The 25268-nt window shown below is 36.7% G+C and overlaps 1 protein-coding gene across 1 annotated transcript in view; it reads right to left on the reverse strand.

The window, feature by feature from the left end:
* The window catches only part of LOC107558772 (glycine receptor subunit alpha-3-like), a 66122-nt gene that overhangs the window by 26570 nt on the left and 14284 nt on the right, over window positions 1-25268 (reverse strand). Inside the window, exons 2-5 of the mRNA XM_016242449.1 lie at window positions 13152-13282; window positions 12104-12171; window positions 2468-2691; window positions 834-916 (exon numbers count right to left, since the gene is read on the reverse strand). Of these exons, the coding sequence (XP_016097935.1) occupies window positions 834-916; window positions 2468-2691; window positions 12104-12171; window positions 13152-13282 (506 nt within the window). The remainder of the gene's footprint in view (window positions 1-833; window positions 917-2467; window positions 2692-12103; window positions 12172-13151; window positions 13283-25268) is intronic.

A 25268-nucleotide genomic window follows, 5' to 3' on the forward strand; every position in this document is an offset into this window, starting at 1 on the left:
TATTCTATTCTATTCTATTCTATTCTATTCTATTCTATTCTATTCTATTCTATTCTATTCTATTCTATTCTATTCTATTCTATTCTATTCTATTCTATTCTATTCTATTCTATTCTATTCTATTCTATTCTATTCTATTCTATTCTATTCTATTCTATTCTATTCTATTCTATTCTATTCTATTCTATTCTATTCTATTCTATTCTACTGAATGAGCTATTTCCAAGAGAGAAAATATCCTCAGTTTAACATTGCTGTCTGTCATCAAGAGCCTCCCAGTGAGCAACTCTAGTGACGACATGCACATGGCCACTCTAAAATATGTAGTTATGAAGACAGATTCCCCATGACATGGGGCTTTTCTTTAAAAGCCTCAACCCCTGCTTAGAGCAATAGTCATGGGGGAGTTTGATTGAGCTTTGGCATGTTTTCAAGTCAACAGAAAGCTCTTGGAATAATATGCCAAACACTTTGACCACTAGCTTCACTAATCTTTAACCAGGCACTTGGCACTTAATCTGTAGAGAGAATTTCTTGCCTGTGTGTCCTTAAGTTACTGTCTAGGATGGTATATACCTTCTCCATGATGATTTTAAGGATGTCTTCAGGGCCCTTCCCATCCGTAATGACATAATTTGGTATGACCCTGCCAGGTGAATGCCAATGCCAAACACGCTTTACATCAAATCCGCTATTTACCTCATCCTGCCTACCGGCTGAAGTTACATTATGAAATGAGAAACAGTGTCTGCTTTCCACACAAATCTGAACGAGGGGTGGGGGGAGTTACTCAACAAGCTCTTGATGAGAAGAGGTCATACGAGATTACTCACAACTCTCCAGCTGCATTATGCACGTCTGCACATCCATGGGGAAATTCTTCAGATCCATCGGACATGAGAGTGTCAGAGTCAGTCTAAAAATTGAGTGGAAAAAAAGCATAGATTTTTTAAATGATACACACACCTCTTTAATATGTGCTTTTTCAAGTATAAAACATGGTAATTTTTATGCACAAAAATTGTAAATGGAATTCCATCTACATTTTCTGAATGAGTAATGTGTAAATCCACAACTCAGACAAAGAAGGGAATCAAAGTGGAGGGCTTTGAGCATCTGAAGCTGCTTGAGTGGTGGGATTTCTGAACGGGGCCACTAAAGCATAGGAGAGACAAGTCTGACAGCTGCAGATTGGCCATGTTTTAATTACACTCCTTCTCCCTCAGGGCACCACGTGGATTTCAGTTAGAGTGAATCCTCTGTCGTCTCACATCTGCACAGCTTTCCGTCATATCTCCTCAAAAGCCTGACATAATTTACCCCTCACTATTAACTCCAGCACTTCTCTTCTACCCTCACGCTGCTTCCTATGGATTCACTGTAATGATTGATGTGGAATGACATTGTGTTTTTTCCTTGCATTTGTTGAGGGGTTAGTTACATTTTAGAGTTCGAAGGAATGACTCAAATGACTCAAGTCTGCATCAGCTGAGGCGTTTGATTACTGGGATGGTGGATTGTTATTGACATTTTCCTGCTGCGGAATTTAAGCACATGTCTCTTTCTCAAGAAATTACTTCTGCTTTGTCTTGATTTGTTATTTACATCATGTATATATATATATATATATATATATATATATATATATATTACAAGTAAAATGTATTACAAGTAAAATATCTATAAACATTTACATTTACATTTAGTCATTTAGTAGATGCTGTTATCCAAATCGACTTACAAATGAGGACAATAGAAGCAATCAAAACAAACAAAAGAACAACAATATGTAAGTGCAAATGACAAGTCTCGGTTAGCCTAACGCAGTACACGTAGCAAGGTACTTTAAAAAAAATATATATATATGATTCTGTAGGCTAACATTAATACCTTGAATTTTATGCGAGCAGCTACTGGTAGCCATTGCAAATTGATGAACAGAGGTGTGACGTGCGTTCTTTTCGGCTCATTTGAAAAGCCATATTTCTGAATGACAGAACCTAGTGATGCCATGTAGACAGAGAAGAGAAGTGGTCCAAGAACTGAGCCTTGAGGCACCCCAATAGCTAGATGTTGCGACTTGGACACCTCACCTCTCCAAGATACCACGAAGGACCTATCTGAGAGGTAAGACTCAAACCACTGGCGTGCGGTTCCTGAGATGCCATTTTACAATAGGGTTGACAGGAGAATCTGGTGGTTCACCGTATCAAAAGCAGCGGACAGATCCAGCTAGATAAGTATAGTATTATTTAAACAAAATATGTTAACATGCTGGAATTTAAAATGGTCATCATACAGCATTCTATTACATTTCAGTAAAACAAAGGCATTTTATTGATTGATTGATTAATTGAATGCTAGGCATTATTACATACTGAAACTCTCAGCTGCTGCTTACTGTAGTCACACTACAAAATGTTTTCTACGACCTATAACTATTTTGATCGGTGCTGAAGAGTCTCACCTGATTGAATAGAGGACATTTCCATTTTTGAATATTCTCAAGAGCTTGTTGTCAGTGGTGACCTCGTGGAAGTGTGCTCCCTTCTCATTAGCGAAGAACAGATCAGGCTTCCAAATGGAGTCTAACATTGAGGGATCCAGGTCCAGGGAGTCATCTGGGTACTCGCTGTAAGCTAACCGAGGGTCGTTCCACTTCTGCCGGAGAAATATGTTCACTCTGTAATCCTAAGAATAAATACTTAACATCAGTCAAGGCGAATAGCACAGGAGATGTACAACAGTCCTCTCTGTCAGTTTTAAATCAGACAAAATGGGTATTTTCATGTACAAGCATGCACAGCCGCTGCAAGTAAAATAGAAATGAGCATCATTACTTAAATTTATGGTACAGCAAAATGCTGTTTGAGATTTTTACATATTCAATGCAATGCTGTTTACATTTGTAGTTTCACAGCTGTAAATACATTAAATCAGTGGTTATCAGCCGGTATGGTGCTACGTAATGTTTGTTCTGATAGGGTTACAATCAAGAGAGAAAAAAATGCTAAATGCAAATAACAAAATCAAGCAAATCAAGCAAATCATGCAATAAGGATAGCAAAATAAATACAGTAGGATTATTAACAAGGTAGGATAAAATGTGGCCTTTTTTTGCTGACATTAAATTCACTTGATAAAAGCTGGTCAAATTAGGCAGATGCCAAAATGAACAGGTTAAGTGATATACCTTCTTCTGAAAATCATGAGCAAAATCCCTCAAGGACAAAGCAAATGACCCAGATTTCATTAAATATGGGTGACAAGTTTATGAACCACGGATGTCATTGTTATATAGTATTATAGTTTTTGTTAATATCTTTATTTAGATTTTATTTTTATAATTTGTTTTAATTTGAATTTGAAAGTTTTAAGTCATTTTGTTGTGCATTTTGTCATTTTTAATATGTCTATAGTTTTAATTTTAATTGTAGTACTTCAGCTTAAGCTAAATGAATATAAGAAATGTTGCCCTGTAACTAGATGAAATACAGTGTGTATTTTTTATTTATTTATTTTTGTTTTTAAATTTTTTGTCAGTTTTAGTTAATGATAATAACCCTGTTGAAAATATAAAACTTAGCTAGAATTTATTATATGTGCATGACTGAGAAACAAGGTATTTTTTTCTCTGTCAATCTGACATAGAGACATTACTGGCATGCTCTTACATTTGCCTTGAGACACATAAAAATAAAAAATAAACTCTTAAATGTAATTTACAGCTCTTAGTCCACTAAAGTTAATTAAAGTTCAGGGAATAAAATGTAATACAATTTTAAATGCCATATTTTTTCATGATAATTGCCTAGAAGCCTGGCAGAATTGCAGGAGTAATGAAGACAAAGCCTCAACAATAAACTTGGAGACAGATTTATGATAATCTGAAACTAATAAAAGCTGATATAAATGTTAAAAATGCATCCAAGGAGAGATTGGAACTTATGCTTTTTGACAACAATAGTTCTTTTGTTCAGAATTTTAAGAATATACTATGTATAGTCAGACTGAATTTGCCTGAAAGCAACTAAGACAAGCAACCACTAATAATGAATGGAAGGTGACAGTGCGTGGGTGATATAATTTGTTAGGCAGCAAGGCGGATGGAGAACCGGGCGGTTTTCATATCTTATCTGTGTCAATATCTGGGATATTGGAATGAAGTTCTACTTGTGTAGTTTCACACATGGGAAACTAGTGGAACATGGTTAGTGACTATAGGCAAACTCGACTGTGTCAGATCCCCCACTTGTCAACAGCAAAGCAACATCTCAATGCTGAGTACATGGTGATAACAGGGTGGCCGTGGATCCTTAAAATATCTTAAATTCAGATTCAGTGGGTCTTAAATATTTTTAGTCACAGTACCGCAAAAAGATTACAGTCTGACGGATCCAGTGACTGTTTACAATAATTGGACAGACTTGAGATCCCCCCCCCTGTAGTTACTGCAGAGAGAGAATTGCAGTAGCAGAATCCTGCCGAACACCAGCTTAGCTGAGCAGGATCGCAGCTGCTTTGGGTTAATGCAAGTTTACTGAAAAGTTGCTTAAGAATTTTACTTGCCCGACTTGAAAAAATAGCCTGATTATAACTTAAGTGACCAAAAAATAACTAGTGACGCATCGAAATGCGAGAATGATTCTTCTCATTTTATTACATTCAGCTTATATGATTGTTCATGGATAGTGTATTTACTTTCTGGTATCGATGTCGCACTGTTGAGGCTCGTGCTGCCTGTCTCTGTGAGAGACTTTCATGGAGAAATCAAATCAAATAGCATAACGGCACACATAAAGAAACTCACAGAAGAAACATACTGAAGTAAAAAATTTAAATGTTTAGTTTATTTATAACATGATGTAGTTAAGTAACATACTGTGAAAAGGGGGCTATTTTGCTGATTATTTTCATGATTGCAAATGTTACATTGATTTTAGTTCAACAAACAAGTAGTTAAGTATTGACTGTTTTGTTCTATTTCACCAACGAAAATAGTTCCAAACAAAGATCAGAACAGAGGTATTACACATTCGCCAAGCAACACAAGGCATTTTTGTTACTGAATGATTCAGGGTTTTGAAGGAATTGGTTGAATGAATGAATCACCTACTGGCGGTTTAGTCTCATGTTTAAAAGTATGCATTTTCTCCCAACATTTCTTATTTGTATATTCAAAATTTTATTAAAACATTAATCTCATAACATTATTTAATGCAGATGTAATTTTGCAGTGTAAATTATTTAATTTAATTTGGTAACAGCCCTGTAGTGTATATTGAATTTATTGATCAATTGTAAGAATTTGACATGAAAGATGACGCATACATTTAATATGTAAAAAAAATATTGGCCTTTATAAAAGTAAATAACATCCTGGGGTAAATATTAAAAACATGCAGATTTAAGTATGTAAAAGCTGATTTAACACTGATAAAAATATTGCTTCAGAATAAATAGTTTACACCACCAAAAATCTCGGTGATGCTATGTGGGGATATGGTCGCCGTGATTTTGCCAAGTGAGACATATTCCTGTATCAACATCTTTTGTTGATCCTGGATCAACATTACTGTCCAAAAATATAGACCTAACCCAATCCCTACCCCTAAACCTAACCCTACCCATAATTTATTCCTAAAATCAGAGGGAAACGATAGGTGAATAAGAAGGGTGTAGAAGCATCTAACCCTGACTGTAAGCCTAAAACTGACATTTCTTGAAAACTTATCCCTCAATTCTGATTGGTTGATTGGAATGTTGTTCCAGGATCAACAAGGATGTTGATCCAGGAACATGTTGTACTTGGTGAAATCACATTCACCATGGGAATATTTAGTATGGGATATTGTTTGCTGATATGAAAAGTTCACTGTATATCGTAATAATAAATAGCATTTTGACAGCGATGTTTTGTTTTCTTTTTACATTAAATACATTAAATATACATATCCCAGAAAGTACACGTACTGTATGTCTGCAAGATGTCTGTTAAAGATTGCTTCATCTGGAAAGCATCTGCTGTGTACAACACATCTGATAAATGTTTTTAAGATGTCAGTTTTACATACATTCTAAATCATAAACATCTTAAAGACATTTTCTAAACGTTTTTTTGACATCTGATAGAAAACATCTCAGAGACGTATTGCAGATGAGCAAACACTCTAAAAAAATACATCTTGCAGACGTCAAATAGACGTCTTCACGATGAATGTGTACTATCAGGGATGTAATTTAATGTGTATTCCCATCACAGGTTTGGTCTTAAATTTCATATAAGGTGCTATTAAAACTTTTTCATATCTGTAGACCCCCTGGATAAGCAGAAACAAAAAAAAACGTCAAAGCATCAGTGTTCTGCTTCACTTCCTAAAACACCTAACCGTGGTGGTTTGTTGACAGGAACATAGCTGACGCTCACAGAATACAAATCAGAATTGGCCAACATCTCAGCTGATGAAACATGGCTTGCTTTCATTATAGATGTCACACCACTGCTTTGTCAATCTCTTGGTTGCTTTGTCATCAACTTAGCAGTTAATTCTGTCCTCTGCATATTTCTTTGCGGTCGGTGCTGTGTACAACACATCTGATAAATGTTTTTAAGATGTCAGTTTTACATACATTCTAAATCATAAACATCTTAAAGACATTTTCTAAACGTTTTTTTGACATCTGATAGAAAACATCTCAGAGACGTATTGCAGATGAGCAAACACTCTAAAAAAATACATCTTGCAGACGTCAAATAGACGTCTTCACGATGAATGTGTACTATCAGGGATGTAATTTAATGTGTATTCCCATCACAGGTTTGGTCTTAAATTTCATATAAGGTGCTATTAAAACTTTTTCATATCTGTAGACCCCCTGGATAAGCAGAAACAAAAAAAAACGTCAAAGCATCAGTGTTCTGCTTCACTTCCTAAAACACCTAACCGTGGTGGTTTGTTGACAGGAACATAGCTGACGCTCACAGAATACAAATCAGAATTGGCCAACATCTCAGCTGATGAAACATGGCTTGCTTTCATTATAGATGTCACACCACTGCTTTGTCAATCTCTTGGTTGCTTTGTCATCAACTTAGCAGTTAATTCTGTCCTCTGCATATTTCTTTGCGGTCGGTGCAGAGGAGCTTGACAGAACCCATGTATTGCATCTGCGATTGCTCAACCAACTGCTGGCCTTCAGTAGCTCCATGGCAATCTCCACACTTCTGCTGTGTGATTGCCTACTCAAGCGGGACTCACTGGCATTGAGGGGGAATCTGCGCCCATGCCAACAAGCCAGTGATTAATCACATCTCCATATGTCTGCGACTTCTGTAACAGTTAGATAGCCCAATGCATTCATGCTTTGGTAGTGACTATTGAAAAACTTAACCTGCATGTTGTCAGCATAACCATTGGAAACTCTAAGCCTGCATGTTGTCAACTTATACCAAAATGAGCAATGGTGAAAAAATGTGTGCCACTTACAAGTAAAAATCAAGTTTCACACCAGTCCAGACATGCAAAACCACTCTTCAATGTAGAGACGGAAAAAAACAACAACTTGTTGATTAAATGGCAAATTGCACCATCGTAACTCCACTTTATGAAGCTGACGATAATCTTAATATTATCATTCTTATCAGCTGGTGTATAGAGCTGGGCTGCTCAGATCTTAATATGTCAGATTTCCAGCACATGGACAGACAGATGTGCAAGGATTCTCAAAGACCAAAGAATAATCATCCTGTATGTTCAACAACAACCTCTTAAAAAATGTTGTTTTGAAACCGTAACTACTTGAGGTTAGACATTCACAACCTTATAATCGGACAAAAGAGGATTAGTGGATTGAAGCAGTGGAATTAGGAAGATAATACATGAGAAAATGACTCATTTTCAAATATTCCCAGGTTTGAAATCGTCACACTTTTTCCTCTGATGTTTAGACATTCCTGTCCTTTGATTTCCTTTCATTTTAGAAAACAGTTTACAGAAAGTGGCATATGAAGAAATATAAGCTGTGTCACATTGTCATTATGAATATCAGCTATTTGGGAACTGAGGATTGTCCAGAATAATGTTCTGTTAATGCAGTGTCCTTTGTTCCTGGATGATACGCTTATCCCATGGCCCTAATGCTGAAGGAAGGCGATCTCCAAGGGCCAGATGGTAAGGGCAGGGAATTTAGGAAGGGTTACTATAATCCATATATGACATATGGGTAAGCATATCTAGAGAGAATTCCTTTACATGGCTTTTTACTTTCTACTTCACCCTTAAACCAAGACTGGGACAACAAATCTAAGGGATATTGTTTATTACTGCACATTGAAATGTTTTGTGTTAAAATGTGTACTGTTTACCAGTAAGTTGAAAACATATCCAGATATTCAGACAATTCTTTGAAATATACTTTCTTGATAGACTTTAACAATGTGTTTTTAAGATGACATGATGTTAACACCAGTGGAGTTAATTTGTGAAACATTAACTCATTTGACCAGTAAATTGTAAGATAAAAAAAAGTCTTTAGAAAACTTTTAAATCTTGATGCAATTTTTTTGTATGTATGTTGGTTTCATACATTTAAGAAAAAATGGTTATATTAATATCAATTTGTATAACCATCAATTAAAAAGTTAAATATGTTCTTATGCATATAGTGTGCCGATTTTTATCATTATCATTTTCTTTATAATTTTTTTTAAAATAATGTAATAGAATATGTATTCTTTTTTATTAAATAATTTACGTCTATATTAAAAATCTATTTTGTTTAATAAATGTATTATTATGAATATTATTGGTGTTATTCCTTTTGAAATGTAAACATCTGAACTAAACTTTTCATGTCATTAAATCTGATCATCTGATATTTTTACTTGTTGACTTTAATATACAGTCAGAAGCCCTATCTGGACGGGATTTGTTTTACAAGGGTAGATGGAATCATGTAATTTTACCACAGCACATCTGTAATATTAATAGCCAATTCACACGGGATAAAAAAATCTCAGTAAAACTACCAGAAGTGGGGGAGGTAACTCGATTTACCTCGAGTAAACATGTCCATTACAAAAGAGGTACATTCAAGTCAGTGTCTGTATGAGCTCCATTTTAAATATATTTTTGAATAGCTAAATGAATCTGGACAAAAAAACAAACAAAATAGTGTCATGCCAATGAGACTTATTACATGGAAAGATTATTTCTTAAAGCCCAGCTGTACCCTGGATCACAAAAAAACAGTTTGTTGATTTGAGTAAATGACAAGTACCCTGCTTGAAGGAAGGAATATTTATGAAGAGAAGTCCACTCAGAGTGAGGAGAAAACTTTGGCAAAAGCACAGTCTCTTCAGACATAATTACTTCAGAGTGGGTGTGCCATCTCTCTGCGCATAACTTATTCAGAGCAAGCTGAGGGATGAAGGCGACAAGGCACTCTCAGTGTGTGTGTGTGTGTGTGTGTGTGTGTGTGATGAGCCATTTGTGTTCACAGAAAGTAATGTTGGGACACTTGTGTAGATAAGCTAATGTCACATCTCCTTGTTCCTGTGTGTAGATCTGGGTTGTAATGTGATATGAGCCATTTGTGTTCACAGAAAGTAATGTTGGGACACTTGTGTAGATAAGCTAATATCACATCTCCTTGTTCCTGTGTGTAGATCTGGGTTGTAATGTGATGCAATCCCAAATGTGTGTTTGTTTGGCCGTCTGCAGTGTAAGATGTGACCAAACATCAAAAAGAAAAAATAAACCATAATACGCAACATGCACAGGGTTCCATTGCTAAGCACACCCGGAGCCTGTTTTTATTCAACCATGGTGGCATATAATAACAAACAAGATCCCTGTAGGGATGACGTGCACAACAATAACTGCTTTCTGCCTCTCAGTTGCTGATTGCCTGGAGGTTTCAGGATATGGCTACCTGGAATACATGCAACCCAGACCCCAGTACATCCAAGGCTTGGGTGCTTTCTTCTGCATGAACTCTTGTCTGAACCGTTCTCCCTTTTCTTTTCCTGATGTAATTCATCCAAAGTGTTGTTGTTAACCCAGACGGTTGTGTCCAGCTCTACTTGTAAACCAACAATGTTAAATACCTTTTAAAACTTTTTCAATTTATACATACAAATCATTGAATACACCACTGAACATGTTTAAAATTTGTCTCTCTCTGTCTATCTATCTATCTATCCATCTATCTATCTATCTATCTATCTATCTATCTATCTATCTATCTATCTATCTATCTATCTATCTATCTATCGTCTGTCTGTCTGTCTGTCTGTCTTCTCTGTCTGTCTGTCTGTCTATCTTGAAATTCTTGAAAATAAATCTAATAAACAAATATAAATTTAATATATCCTAAAAACTGCTATATATACATATAGTAATATTTGAACCTTTGTCTGCCAAAGGCAAGGTTAGTTCAGGTTGTAAAATGCCATAATTCCATGATATCTGGAGGAAAAAAATAACTAGTGTTTTATTTTATTTTATTTATGTTCATTCATTCATTCATTCATTTTTATTTTGTAATGTTTCCTCACATACACTTATAATTGTCACGGGTGCACTGCTGTGCTGACTGAGGAGCAAGGAACGGAGAGAGACGAGGAGTACATCAATCCAACCACAAAACACGGAACAGAGTCTGACAATAATGTGTTGTAATGTATCAGAAACTGTCATAATGTAGAAATAATTTAGAAATGATTGTGTACAGCATCAGAATGCAGTCAGTTTGATTGACAGCTCCAGCGATTATAAAGCGAGCATTTTTGCTCACTTTATGTATATAATTTAATCAAAATTTAAATAACAGTTGATTTCCATGCCAAGAGGAATAGTGTGAAGTTGATTGTTTAGTCACTGGCTTAATTTACTGATGCAAAAATGCAATAAATGAATATTATCCTTTGAAGATAATTTTACTTTTAGTCCAGTGATCCTGTTGTGTTTTTCCGCATTTTCTTAACGTGCCAGTGGGCAGACCAAAAAGGCATTGATCTGTGTCTGTGCATGCAGTCTTGGGGTGTTGTATTAATCTCTATTACGTAATAAAAACCTGGAAGTAGAAAACAAGCTCTTTTGGCAGCGTTTAGTGTGATTTTATACCATAATTACCTCTTATATGTCAAAAGATCAAGGAAAATTTGATTTCTTATGCCATGACCCCTTTAAAAGATTTTTCTTTTTTATTTATATTGGACACACATGTCATTGGCCTATTAACAGTGGTGTACGGTGGTGAGTGGGGAAGCTCTCCACATGACTGGATCTATGATTGACTTCAGAGAAACATACTACTGTAACTTTTTTTATTGATGTAACGGAAGATTCAGAGTGAAATAATTCGCATAGCTTACTAAAACTGCTTTTTAGCAAATGTGAAGGCAAAATAACCTTTTATGGTACTGAAAGCTCAGTTAATTGTAGATTTTAAGGCTGAGATGAAAGATTAAAGGGGTCTAAAGGAGTCCAAAGGGTATAAAGCCCTCCCAACTTTGTCTCATAAAATTACTTCCAAGGAGACTGGTGACAGAAGCAAGTTTGCACCCCTTATGACTTTCAGCCGGTGGACACTTCCTAACAGTGTCCTACAGTCTTTCTCACAATCTGAATTTAGATGTAATGCATCCACGCAAGCAGAAACGTTCCCTTCATTCAAAACACAAACTTTTGAATATGTGCTATACTGTTTCCATTAAGTCTGAACTGTGAATTTTAATGACAGACTATTAGTGCAACAGTGCTGTAGGATATCAGACCGAATCAGACAATCTAAGATTTGGTCAAAACCGAGTTGAGGCACGAGGAGTCACAAAAATTCCACAGAGGCCCCAGACAACAGGATGTCATAAATCAGACCCCAGCCTCTCTGAAGCAAGCCTAAACCTAAGCCCCTGTCACAGAACAGTTTTCAACATTAACACAAAAGAACACATTGACAAGTCCAAGGAGATTGTAAAATTTTGGGGCAAGTTATCAAGAATAATGGTCAAAAGAGATGACCGCATGACTATCACACGATAGTAACTACAGTCACAAGCTGCTAATATATTGCTATGATTTGCCAGATAGGTAATACATACCATAGTTGTCTCTGCAATGGAGCCAAAACTGTTAATGAATATGTTGCATGTTACATTCACAGGTGGACCTGTGGAAAGAAGAGCGAAATCAGCCGTAATACAGTAAAGTCTCTACAAAGATATTTTCTATTTGACTCACTGGTTAATCATTATATATGTGTGAGTACTTATGGGCTATTTAAAATGTGTCTGCTTTAATATAACCATTAATGCATCTGTTTTTCATTTTCTTATTAAATAATGTTATCCATAGTTTCATCTAATTTGCATATTCTTATGCATTTTTTTTTATTTTAGACAAAAAATAACAATAAATAAATAAAATAATAATAATACTTTAAAATTAAGATATCATTAAAATGTTTGCTTTGTTGAGATCACAAGAAAATTAAATCATGATCAAGACTAAACAAGACATAATTAAGTAATGGAAGGAAAAGGAAATTTGGGTAATTTGATCTGCTTTACTCGTTATTTATTTATTGATTAATTTATTTCCATTTTACTTACAATATTGATGTATGCAATGGACTTAGAACATAAATGTATTTCTTTATTATATATCTGCTTGTAACACACCTAAGCCAGGTTCCTGTCATTCAGAACTGCACCTCTCTTTTTTTTGTAGCTTTTCAAATTCCCTTTACTTAACATTTATGAATTAGTGGCTTCTGTAAATGAGCTTCTGAAGGGAAGACCTTCACCAGCTTAATAATTTAAGAAAGCTCAGGCTGATTTATAGTTTGAGATGGTTTGGGTTCAGGGCCACTCTGTAACAGCATAATGAATTAATGTCCTCAGGGTCATAGCAGAACATCTAGAGGCAACTGGAAATATAAATGAAACAGAATATAGTCACATCTGCATTAGCTTTGTACTTTATAATATATGAATCTTGTAGACACCGATGATCACTGTAACTAATGGTTTTAAAGACATCAAATCGAAAACAAGAAGTGGTGGTAAATAACCAATAAAGACAGCACAATATATTACTTTCAAGGAGAAACAGAGTAAATGATAAGGAGAAAGGGCTTGTTTGTACTACCTTTAAAGTTGGGCCTAATTCTGGCATCATAACCTGAGGTTCTTCCCATGAGCTTGTCAAGGAAGTCAGAGGGTGACGACATGGATGCTGTTCCTCCTTGAGGGTTTTCTAGTTTTTTTGACACCACCAAACTGAGAAATAAAAAGAGAGAGATAAAAAGGGGGCAGATTTGAGCAAATCAGCCACGACAGTCACCAAGGCAACAAATGTAAGAGGCTATACTAATGTCATCTGACATCAAATAGTCAGGTTTTCCATTTGGGGCATTAGACAAGACTGTATAATAAGCAGCTTTTGTCCACTCCAACATATTACGTATAAGAATACAAATATATTTAGGTCTGTACATTCAGATTGTGCATTATGCAATTAAATAAATGCATGAGATTTACCACTGTAATACCCATCAGAAGAGACAGCGATATTATAATAGTATATTGCATAACAATAACAATATCATTCAGCGTAATTTCATTTTGAAATGATATACACATGTTATATACTTCTCTATGCTGACCTATTGCAAATTATCATACATAGCTAAAATACAATATAACAGTTGGTGTGCAAGTAATGCTGTTGAACTCTCTAGAAAACTTCATATTGTGATACACAAAGGAAAACTGTGCTGCCTTATTTCCTTTTAGTAATGACTGAAAGACAATCATTTTGTCAGGCATTATTTCTCTTGATAAGGGGTAAAAGGAAGTTATGTTGGCAGGAGCAGATAAGGGATAATTTATGTCTTGATTATTAGCCCAGTGTTGAGAGGTGCTATTCTTTGTGCTTGGCGTTTATATGTATATGTTGGATTTTTGCTGTTGCACCCCTGTGCTACTTAGTTCACATAAGGCTTGCAGTCCATGGTTAGGTCTACGGAAACTACCTACAAATGCTTGCCAGTGAATCTCATTTTGAGTAGGCTGTGGGAAGGACACTTCATTGATCTGTTTGGTTTAATGAAAACACAACATATTTTCAGGATTTTGTGGACTTGACATTTCATAGATTTTTAATTTTTTAGGCATCTTAATTAATCAGGAGTGTGGTACTCACAGAGGAGGGGGAGAACACTGTGGACAAATATCCATTGAAAAGCATCCAAGATTTGTAACATTTAAACCTCATTGTTTATGATTGTAGATAGTTGCATAAAGATAATGCATACAATCACAAAGAAAAACTTGTTGTAATGTTTTCGTATTTTTATGTATTTTGAAAGAGTTACAGTGGGGGAAAAAAGTATTTAGTCAGCCACCAATTGTGCAAGTTCTCCCACTTAAAAAGATGAGAGAGGCCTGTAATTTTCATCATAGGTATACCTCAACTATGAGAGACAAAATGAGAAAAAAAATCCAGAAAATCACATTGTAGGATTTTTAAAGAATTTATTTGCAAATTATGGTGGAAAATAAGTATTTGGTCAATAACAAAATTTCATCTCAATACTTTGTTATAATATACCCTTTGTTGGCAATGACAGAGGTCAAACATTTTCTGTAAGTCTTCACAAGGTTTTCACACACAGTTGCTGGTATTTTGGCCCATTCCTCCATCCAGATCTCCTAAGTACAGTACATCTAATGTTGCAAGGTAAGCAAATAATATATATGCCCCTTTTAATCATTAATTTAACTTAGCCATATTGAATTTATGCACAGAGTGCTGAAAGAACATGACAATGACAAGGATCTATTGTGTAAAATGTCTCTAAACGTTAAATGTATTATGTTGTTGCAAAGCACTGAGCCATATTCCTGCTACTCCTTGAACTCTTTCCTATCCAGTGTATGCATACCCAGTAATTTATACTGGGATAAGTTATTCCAGGATTTATTAGCTGTTATCCCAATCATAATCAATTATCATGGAAATGAGGACACTGACGATCTGAAACATACCTGCCACGTTTTGCAAAGTGTGCAGAAGTCTAAAATGAAATGAGGAAAATCAACAATAACATATGACTGCATAATTGTAATGTAGTTGTAATTTAGAATACAGCAATATAAAAAAAAAAAATAGCATCTGGTGGGAATGTTAATCATTACATTCAATGTGGTAAAATAAATCTGACTGAAATAAAATTCTAAAAATATAATTTTAAATATTGTTGTTAATAAAAATGTATAAATAAATATTTCAAATATAATTAAAAAAAATTAATAGAACACATATAACATTTATAAATTTACTGTACTTCTGTTCAGTGTGTGGGTGTTAACATAATGCCAGTGCACTGAACTGAGCATGAACTGTGATCTGGCTTTATAAAGTCTAATCAGTGACATTTCAGCCTGTTGTGTACAGAAATGTTTCTTTCTGGCTATACTGAAGCACTCATTAAGTTTCTGATGAACATAGGTCAGAGGTCAGACAGTAAGATTAGGATTAAAAGCATGTGACAAAATTACTGACACTCGCTGCAAAATCATCTTGTGAGACGAGCACACAAAAACACACACATTCATCTGAGGCTGCTTTGCTCAGCACGGACCAACTTTTCTCACCACTGTTGACACTGACATTCCTCTGAACGCTTTGTTGCCAGTTATTCTCCGCCGGTTTCCTCTTTCTCATTTTTTTATGGCTTTGAGTTCTGTTGTATCAAAGCTCGGAGACTAAGCAAAACTAGATCAGTTTAGAACAAAGCAGTGAATGAATGAAACTTGAGGGGAGCTCCAGTGTTTATTTGGCTGGAACAGCATAGAGGATGAAGATTTGCTCTTTACCTTTATTTCAATGCCAACTGCAGAGATTAATCATAGTCTGCAGTCAACAAGGAAGACCACCCTTGACATCTTTCCACATCTGGGGTCAATATACTGGATTTTGTTTAACAGTTTTCTATTTGCACTCCATTAAATATGGATTTTTCACTCCATCTGATACCTTAATAATGTAGTTTGTTTACCTGTCTGATTCTCAGTAGATAAGTGAATTATAAAAAGGCATGACTAGAAAGTCTGTGACAATTTTAAATAAGGTTGTGGATTATATTCAAAACTAAAGGCCATGACACATCAAATCAAAGAAAACATCCTTTATTGCTGACAGAAGCTGAACGACAAAGTCAAAGAGGGCACATACAGAAGGCTCTTCTAATTGTACATCTGGGAATTGCAATAAGCAAATATTTTTGTCTGGAATAAAGAAAGTGATGACTAAATTATAAACATGATTCATATTCAGAATGGTAAGCAAGCACCGCTTTGTTTACGGTTTGTAGTTCTAGTCCTTTTTGAATGACAAATACAGATTACTACCACCTGCTGGAACAGAAAGTTATTTACTCTTATTCAGCTGCAGAACCTCCATGCTATTTGGCGGTTGGCTGTGTCTTTGTGGTGTGTTCAAGCGCAATGTTTTGGCCCAAAACAGTCGGATTTCATCGCCACTAGTTCTTTGATGTCAGCTTGGTGTCGAATGGCCTTAACCAACTCTGATGTTGCTTCTGAAACTTACAGCAACTTCTGCATCTGTGTAAAAGCCTCTGGCTATGACCATTGTGTCTTGGTGGTGGGCCTTCCTGACTATGCGGAATTGTGAAGTCAAGAGTGCACATCCCAACTTTGCTCCCAGGAGCAGTAGGTAAACTATAAACCTCCAATTACCAAGCTCCTTTTCAGCAGAAAAAAACAAGCTTCCAGCAACCTCTCTCTCTCTCTCTCTCTCTCTCTCTCTCTCTCTCTCTCAGCTTGAAATGCATTATGTCTCTATGACGATGCTCGCGGCTTCTCTGTTCATTTCAAGGTCACTCTGTGAGAGACAGACACATGCGTTTACATGTTGGTTTGCTGTACAATAGGGAATTAATATAGCGTATAAACATACAGTTGTGTCATTGTAGTTTCTCTGTGTTTTAGGCTACTGAGCGAGTTTGGGTTATTCAGTTACTCAGATCAGGTTATCTGAGTTTATCCAAAAATATCTTGAACTTTATATTAAAGTAACAGTTCTCCCTAAAAATAATATCTGTACTCACTCGCTAGTCATTTAGACCTTGCATTGATGAAAAAAAATCTCTCAGCTTGAAATCCTGGTCTAGGCAGAATCATCCCAACCAGAGAAAGCCATCAGCCATGGATTTACTCTTGCAACCCCTGGAAGGGGTAACCTCTGGGTCCAAGTGTCTAACTGGTTTCCAGCAGTCATAAATATATTGTTCCTGACACTTCCCATTTTCTCCCACCAATACCAATGGAGGCCTTAAGACAGTTACCATGGAAACCACAGGTCAATGAATCATCAATGGTGGTCAACAGAGCGAGGCAGTCACAGAGGATGCTCATGTTTAAGCCGATCGAAGGGGATTGAGGATATGGTGTGAATGTGCATGTGTGGAGACAGAAGGGAGAATACCGATATCCGTAGATTGCACAAGACAAATCAGTAATAGAAATAACATATGGTAAAGTTAACCAACACACACACACACACAACCTGCCTCTATGTTGGCTTCTGTTGTATATATTTAAGATTGAAGTGAAGAAACAAGTTAGTTCAAAGTAATGATTCGCATTTCAGCTCTGCGAGGTGATCTTTACGCTGCAAAATGTTTGTAATTTGTACAAAAAAATACTGCAAAAATGTTACAGTAAAAACATGTTAATTGGTTAACTAAGTTACCTTACCATATATGATGAAAAACTGTATATGGCTTAACACAGCATTACGTGTAATTACCGTAAAATACTGCCAATTGTATGGCTTTTGCAAGGAAAAACTATGAATAACCATATCATTTACAGTGAAAAACAGTAAAAGGACATTCCCAAAAGTCCTTGTGTGACACATCACGTTTGATTGTAATTTATTGAATGTTTTTTTTCTTATTGTTTTTATCAGTAATGTGTATTAGGGTGTTTTGTGTTACATGTTCTGTTATTTAGTTAATGTTTATTGCATTATTTTAGTGTCATATGTTACTCTGATGCATTTTTGCCATTGTGTGTATGACCACTGTCTATATCTACATTTATAGACATACATTGGGTATAGAAAATAATCATCCCCCTTTACAATAATCACATTTTGTATCTTTGCAGTTTTATCTGGTTGTATTTACTCAGTGCAACTTATATCATTGAAGTGAAAGATAACACCAACATGTCAGAAAAAAAACAGCATCACTGAGTTGGAAAAAGGATCACCCCCCTACTAAAAATGACTTGTAAACTCAATCAGGTGTAGCTAATCATCTTCTCAGTGGCACACAAAACTATTTGACTTTCAACTGTGTTCAGCTGTATTATTATATTATTTATTTATTGAGATATGTCAGTTGAAAGTTGTTTTCAGTCACTGGGGCGAGCTCTGCAGTAGACTTCTACCTGACAGTCAAAGCGGCATTACGTCACGGAAGTGCGGACTCAGAGAAAAACTTAGGTAGAGACCTGCACTCCCGCGGGAGTACCGCGGGACCCAACGCAACAGGGTGCATTGCGGGACAACTCTTGATGGGTGAGTGCAGGTGTGGGCGGGAAGAGACTTGTGTGTGTGCCGGATGCGGGAGAATGAAATGATTCACGGGACTCCCGCAAAATAGAAATTATCTAAACATAAAGTGTCTAAAACATTAAAGTGTTGTACAACTAATACATTGTTATTTATCTGTTGCACAAAAGCAAAAAGAACAACTGATATTAACATGAAAATTATTGACATGCTCAAGCTAGGCATAGTTTCTGTTTATAACACGTGTTTAAAGGGTTTGCACAATGTAGCCAATCACAGACTCAGCTGTTGATTTCTGGAACACAATGGCCAATCAGAAGTGATTAAGTTAGAATCTACTCACCACAGTGCTGAAATTGCATGCTCACAAATCCTTTTATTTTAACACACGAAGTGTAGACACTGTGAAATATTTATTGTGCATATATTTATTGTGTTATAACAGAGCTTTATGAGATCACGATTAACTGAGATGTCAGCTTTTAGTGATAATAAAGGAAGCGCGCTGCTTGCATTCTGCCATGCATGCACGCAGCAGCCCATGTGTGCTTTTCTGTTCAAAATAACAGTGGTTTGTGAATGTCGATGCTTAGCCTAAATAACAAATATTTTATCGGGAGTGTTTATACTGGGATGTTGTGGAGCTTAGGAGATGTTACAGAACCATTTCATGTACATTTCTTCGATGTACTGAAAAAAAATCTATATAGATTACTTTTATGCAGGCTTTTGCGGGCGGTAGCGGGACAAAACATGAATGTCGCGGGCGGGAGCGGGACCAGATAAGATACATTTCTGCGGGAGCGGGCAGGTCTCAAGGCTTAAACCTTGTCTGTGAAACTGGGCATTAATATTGTTTGTATTCTAAAATAAGCAGAAACATAGACCTATACAGTAGATTCTACATGCTCAAGTCAGCCCCTGAATAATTAAATTTTAAATCATTTTAAATATTCAGATCATATTCATTAATATAGAATATAGACAACCCTAAATTACAGTAATTGTCTATCTAGATTGGCATAATGTTTGATGTGCCCTATATTAAACCATTCCTTTTTTTTCCGTTTTAAAATAATAACACATTAGTCACTTTGCCACTTCTAAACACTTCAAAAATGACATAACGCAAATCCTTTTTTCTAAGGCTAATAAATATAGGTCTATGATGCAATCAGCTGTTGGGTCATTATTATTTATTTGAACGAAATAACTCCACGATGTCTCTGTCATTTACTCTAAGACATTTGAATGAGTGGATGGGAAACGGTCTTGTATTATTCCCGCATCATATTAAACTGCATTTATGCATTAAAACGCAATCTTTATGGGAAAACGTGTCGCCCTTGCATTGGGAGTTTTGCAGGGAATCAGATATGTGTGTTTAGATGTAGGTCGGATGTCCAGATATCTGATTTAAAACCACATTTGGAAGTGGCTCAGATTGGATGCAAAAAAAAAATCTGATCTCATGCAGATTGTGTTTATACATGTGCAACAAATTCTGATTTGTGCCAGATTTGAGCAAAAAAATCAGATTTTTTGTGCCAGTGTAAATGCAGCTTTTGATTAGCTCAGCATGAAAAGAGTTTTCCTGGAACATTTCAGTCCTTTGTAGTGCAACTGAAGCAAACAATCAACTATGGGTGGCAAGCCACTGTCAAAAGCTCACCGGGATAAAGTTGTGGACAGGCACAAATCAGGAGATGGATACAAAAATATTTCAAAGCTTTATCAATGCCTAGAAGCACAGTGAAGTCTATTATTGGAAGTGGATGATATTTGGTACAACACAGACTCTCCCTGGATCAGTCACTCCTAACTGGTTGAAAAGCCAGAAAGAAACTGGTCAGAGCTGCTGTCACCTTCACATACCCAGACACATGGAACAATCAGGTAAGTTGCAATGACAATGGGCTTTATTATGTAGAAGAGCAGAAGATGAAGATGGCAGGAGAAGGTAAGTATAAACAGTTCAGATATTCTGGTAATGGAACTTAGCTGATCGAGTAACCAGAGTCTTTCTTGTATTGACAGATGGAGAACAAGCTGTGGAAATCCCAGGAGTGCAGGAGAACACAGATGTGATCACAGGTAGGTAAGGATAAACAGGTAATGCCGAGTTCACACTGCACAATTTTCAAACTCGTCGGATCGCCGTTGTTTTCACACTGCGTAACTATCTGGGGTAGCATTCAGTTGCTGCTGTTCACACTGCACGATGGATCGGCGACAGGGGGTTTCACACTGCATGACTTCACAATAGGAAGAATCGCCGACAGCTCTGCCTGGTCCGCAAACTACATTTCACAACAAAAAAAAACGTGAGAAGGAAATAACGTGAGAACCCGCATGCGTCAGACCGGAGTTCTCCAGCGAGACTGTAATTATTTAAAAAAAAAAATATATATATATATATATATAGCCCGTAAATTGTCCGTGAGCTGATTTCCAGCTACAAGGAGAAAAAGAAAAACATATTATGCAGGAGGGAGATGCAGGGAACAGGAATTGGGTGTTAGAATATTTTTTCTAGTGTGTGAGGGTGTTGTTTTTATTGATGACATCATTGCTTTGGTTCAAACTCTTACTAAGGATGAGCCCAGTGGCTAATGTCATAGTTATGTCAGATTATGACAGACTTTTGAATTAATGGTTAAAAAAAGGAATAAAAGAAATTTCAGAATGACAGACAAGTTGAGAGAAGGACAGGGCAGTACTTCAGACAGATTGGGAGAAGAAGGGGAAGGCACTGGATATTTGAAGAGATGGAAAGAATGAAAGAGACAGATTGAAGGAGCATATCAGTGATAGATAGAAACAGGATGGCTTAGACAATTAACTGAAAACATCAGTTCACAGTTCAGTCATTATAAAAGAAGAGTTATAACTTCACCTTTACAGTGTGACAGCTCTGACTTAATCAAAAGCACTTACAATTCACACACGGTTCACTTCACACTCAGTCCCAGGCAAGAATAAATGTCAGCAGACACCCTATGCTCAAATTCACATGAAACATTTATCCACATAGACTGTATCTGAAATATGGCAGTTGCTCATTGATAATCTCTTTAATACTTTAATATTGTTCAATTACACAAATTACTGCAGAATGATAAAATTTATAAAAAAGTGTGTGTGTAATTAATTTATAAACTTTACTTTTCATCTCCATCAGCTGATTTTAGCTTTAGAGCAAATTGCATAACAATAACTATAAAACCAGCTGAAAACTATACAACTATTTGATCAGCTACTTCCTTTATTTCAGATCACCATGCATCACAATAACTACACAACTGTTTGCAGCATATCTTCCATCTCATTATGCCTAGCATGTCTGTGAAATGCATCCAGTTATTATAAGGAGAGTATAGCTGCAGTTTTGTTGTCACCCCCTGTAGGCTTTAGTCTCATTGGGTTGTCATTGCTGTGGGACAAACAACCCTCTCCCCCACCCCTTGCCTGCCTCCCTTAGCGTGAATCCACAGCTAAACTGCTGGATCGGTGTGACCTGGCAGGGGCATAGCAGCCATTTTAAAAGTGGGGGGACAGCTGTCAGGTGATGTGACCCTCAAAGGCAAACAAATTATGTATATAATGTACAAAGTAAGTACATTCGTGTTCACATAATAAATTCTAAAAATAATTTATTAACCTATTTTTGTGATATCATACTCAAATTTGAAAAACAACTGCAGGACTTGGGACTTTGAGACCACTGTGTGCATCTATACGCTATTTTGATGAAATAAAGATATTTTATGCACAATATTTTAGTTACACTACACTTGAACAATAACTTTTATCTTAATTCTTAACAGTTGGACAAAAAAAGTGTCTTTCAGAAAAGACAACAAATGTGTTTAAAGCTTAAAGGGTACAGGAACTACAAACAATTTAGTGTGGACATGGTTTGTATGTAGTCCCAATTAAGAAAACACTGCCTTAAAATAGTCTCTTTTTTCAGACATATCTCACCTGTATACATTCTGGAGGTCGCAGCTGTCCTCCCCTCTCTCTGTCAGTGATGCGAAAGCCTGCCTTTCCTACAGACCAGTTAAAATTTAGGACATGAATTAAAGTACTAAAATATGAAAAAGTATGATGAGATAAGTATTCGACGCAAAACAGCTTTGCTGTATTGGGAAAGGATAACGCAAGCAGCACGACGCGACAAAAGACAGCAGAACCCAATAATCAGTTGTCTCATTTAGCAGATGCTTTTATCCAAAGCGACAAGTAGGAGAGCATTTAACACACACTGGATCCCCACAATGTGATGAGGTTCTTAACGGCTTCTATTGTCTTTTGTCACGCGACGTTACAGTAAGTTAAATCCTAACATGGAAACTTGATCGCGTGATTCGTGTCATCGCGACATAACACTTACTTACAGTGTGTGTTTGAAAAAAGGACGTAGTCGTCCTCTGCTTTTTTCTGGGGTGCATTTGACCCCAGACCGCCAAAGAGCAAAGAAGTGAATGAACGAAAGAAATTGCGAGAGCAGCAGGAGATTTGAAGCTCATGGCAGACGTGCCCAAGAGATGGTTCGCCTTGTGATTGGCTGAATGTTGGTTCACTCAAATCTTAGTAACAAATTAGAGAACACGGGCGGAAATATTGGCTGTGGGTCAAAAAAGTGCGGGGGACAGAATCACCTGTTTCTGACAGTGCGTGGGATGTGTCCACCCCGTCCCCCGCGGCTGCTACGCCCCTGCTGTGTTGTCTTGCTCTGCTGATGCGAGGAGGCTGGACACAATTTGGCTCCTTTTTTTCCTAGTGGTTCACCTTCTCTGAATGTTGCCCACTGTCATTTTAGTGTTGTGTACTGTGCGAGATGCTGATAGAACTCGTGTTGTTTAGTTCATGGGCATAGACTGGCCATCAGCCCGGGGTATGCTGGACTAGTTAGTGTGTCTTTCCTTATTAAGGTGCTAGTTATTTTTTTTAATGTCAGTGAGTAATGGAGTTAACGTGTACGGGAATGTGTTGCCACTTGCCACCCTATCCCACACAATGTCACACTGTAATGGTAAGCTTTGGTTTGTCATTTAGCATTAATGGATAAGTATTACTGTGACAGCTGCTATTCATCTACATAAAAATCCAGTGGCATCAGCCAGCTGAAATAATAACTCACTCAGAGAGTGATACCACTGACTGATTCCAAACCGTGACAGTCAAAAAGAGTACAATTAATAAACTAATAATTACAATATTTATTATATTTACTTATTTATAAAATAAATAATGATTTTTCTGTTTTTAAACTGATTTCTGCATTTTCCGACAAGTGAAACATGTCATTGAAAATTGAAAATGAAACATGGCAACACAACCATGTTCCCATGGTTATACATAACTGATCACACCAACAAAAAAAAAGACTGCTATTATTTTGGCAGCTATACAAGCAAGAGAGTGTGCAAGCTGCATGCACTATAAATGAACAAAATATGTGAAACTTTGTTTTCCCTACAGAACACAAAACAAAAAGGCTTATCAATTCTGTCAGCAATCTATGTCAATGCTTTAAAAGTACTAAAATATGAAAAAGTATGATGAGATAAGTATTCGACGCAAAACAGCTTTGCTGTATTGGGAAAGGATAACGCAAGCAGCACGACGCGACAAAAGACAGCAGAACCCAATAATCAGTTGTCTCATTTAGCAGATGCTTTTATCCAAAGCGACAAGTAGGAGAGCATTTAACACACACTGGATCCCCACAATGTGATGAGGTTCTTAACGGCTTCTATTGTCTTTTGTCACGCGACGTTACAGTAAGTTAAATCCTAACATGGAAACTTGATCGCGTGATTCGTGTCATCGCGACATAACACTTACTTACAGTGTGTGTTTGAAAAAAGGACGTAGTCGTCCTCTGCTTTTTTCTGGGGTGCATTTGACCCCAGACCGCCAAAGAGCAAAGAAGTGAATGAACGAAAGAAATTGCGAGAGCAGCAGGAGATTTGAAGCTCATGGCAGACGTGCCCAAGAGATGGTTCGCCTTGTGATTGGCTGAATGTTGGTTCACTCAAATCTTAGTAACAAATTAGAGAACACGGGCGGAAATATTGGCTGTGGGTCAAAAAAGTGCGGGGGACAGAATCACCTGTTTCTGACAGTGCGTGGGATGTGTCCACCCCGTCCCCCGCGGCTGCTACGCCCCTGCTGTGTTGTCTTGCTCTGCTGATGCGAGGAGGCTGGACACAATTTGGCTCCTTTTTTTCCTAGTGGTTCACCTTCTCTGAATGTTGCCCACTGTCATTTTAGTGTTGTGTACTGTGCGAGATGCTGATAGAACTCGTGTTGTTTAGTTCATGGGCATAGACTGGCCATCAGCCCGGGGTATGCTGGACTAGTTAGTGTGTCTTTCCTTATTAAGGTGCTAGTTATTTTTTTTAATGTCAGTGAGTAATGGAGTTAACGTGTACGGGAATGTGTTGCCACTTGCCACCCTATCCCACACAATGTCACACTGTAATGGTAAGCTTTGGTTTGTCATTTAGCATTAATGGATAAGTATTACTGTGACAGCTGCTATTCATCTACATAAAAATCCAGTGGCATCAGCCAGCTGAAATAATAACTCACTCAGAGAGTGATACCACTGACTGATTCCAAACCGTGACAGTCAAAAAGAGTACAATT

This window comes from Sinocyclocheilus grahami, unplaced genomic scaffold (assembly GCF_001515645.1).
Source record: "Sinocyclocheilus grahami isolate Dianchi unplaced genomic scaffold, SAMN03320097.WGS_v1.1 scaffold659.1, whole genome shotgun sequence".
NCBI classification, from domain to species: domain Eukaryota; kingdom Metazoa; phylum Chordata; class Actinopteri; order Cypriniformes; family Cyprinidae; genus Sinocyclocheilus; species Sinocyclocheilus grahami.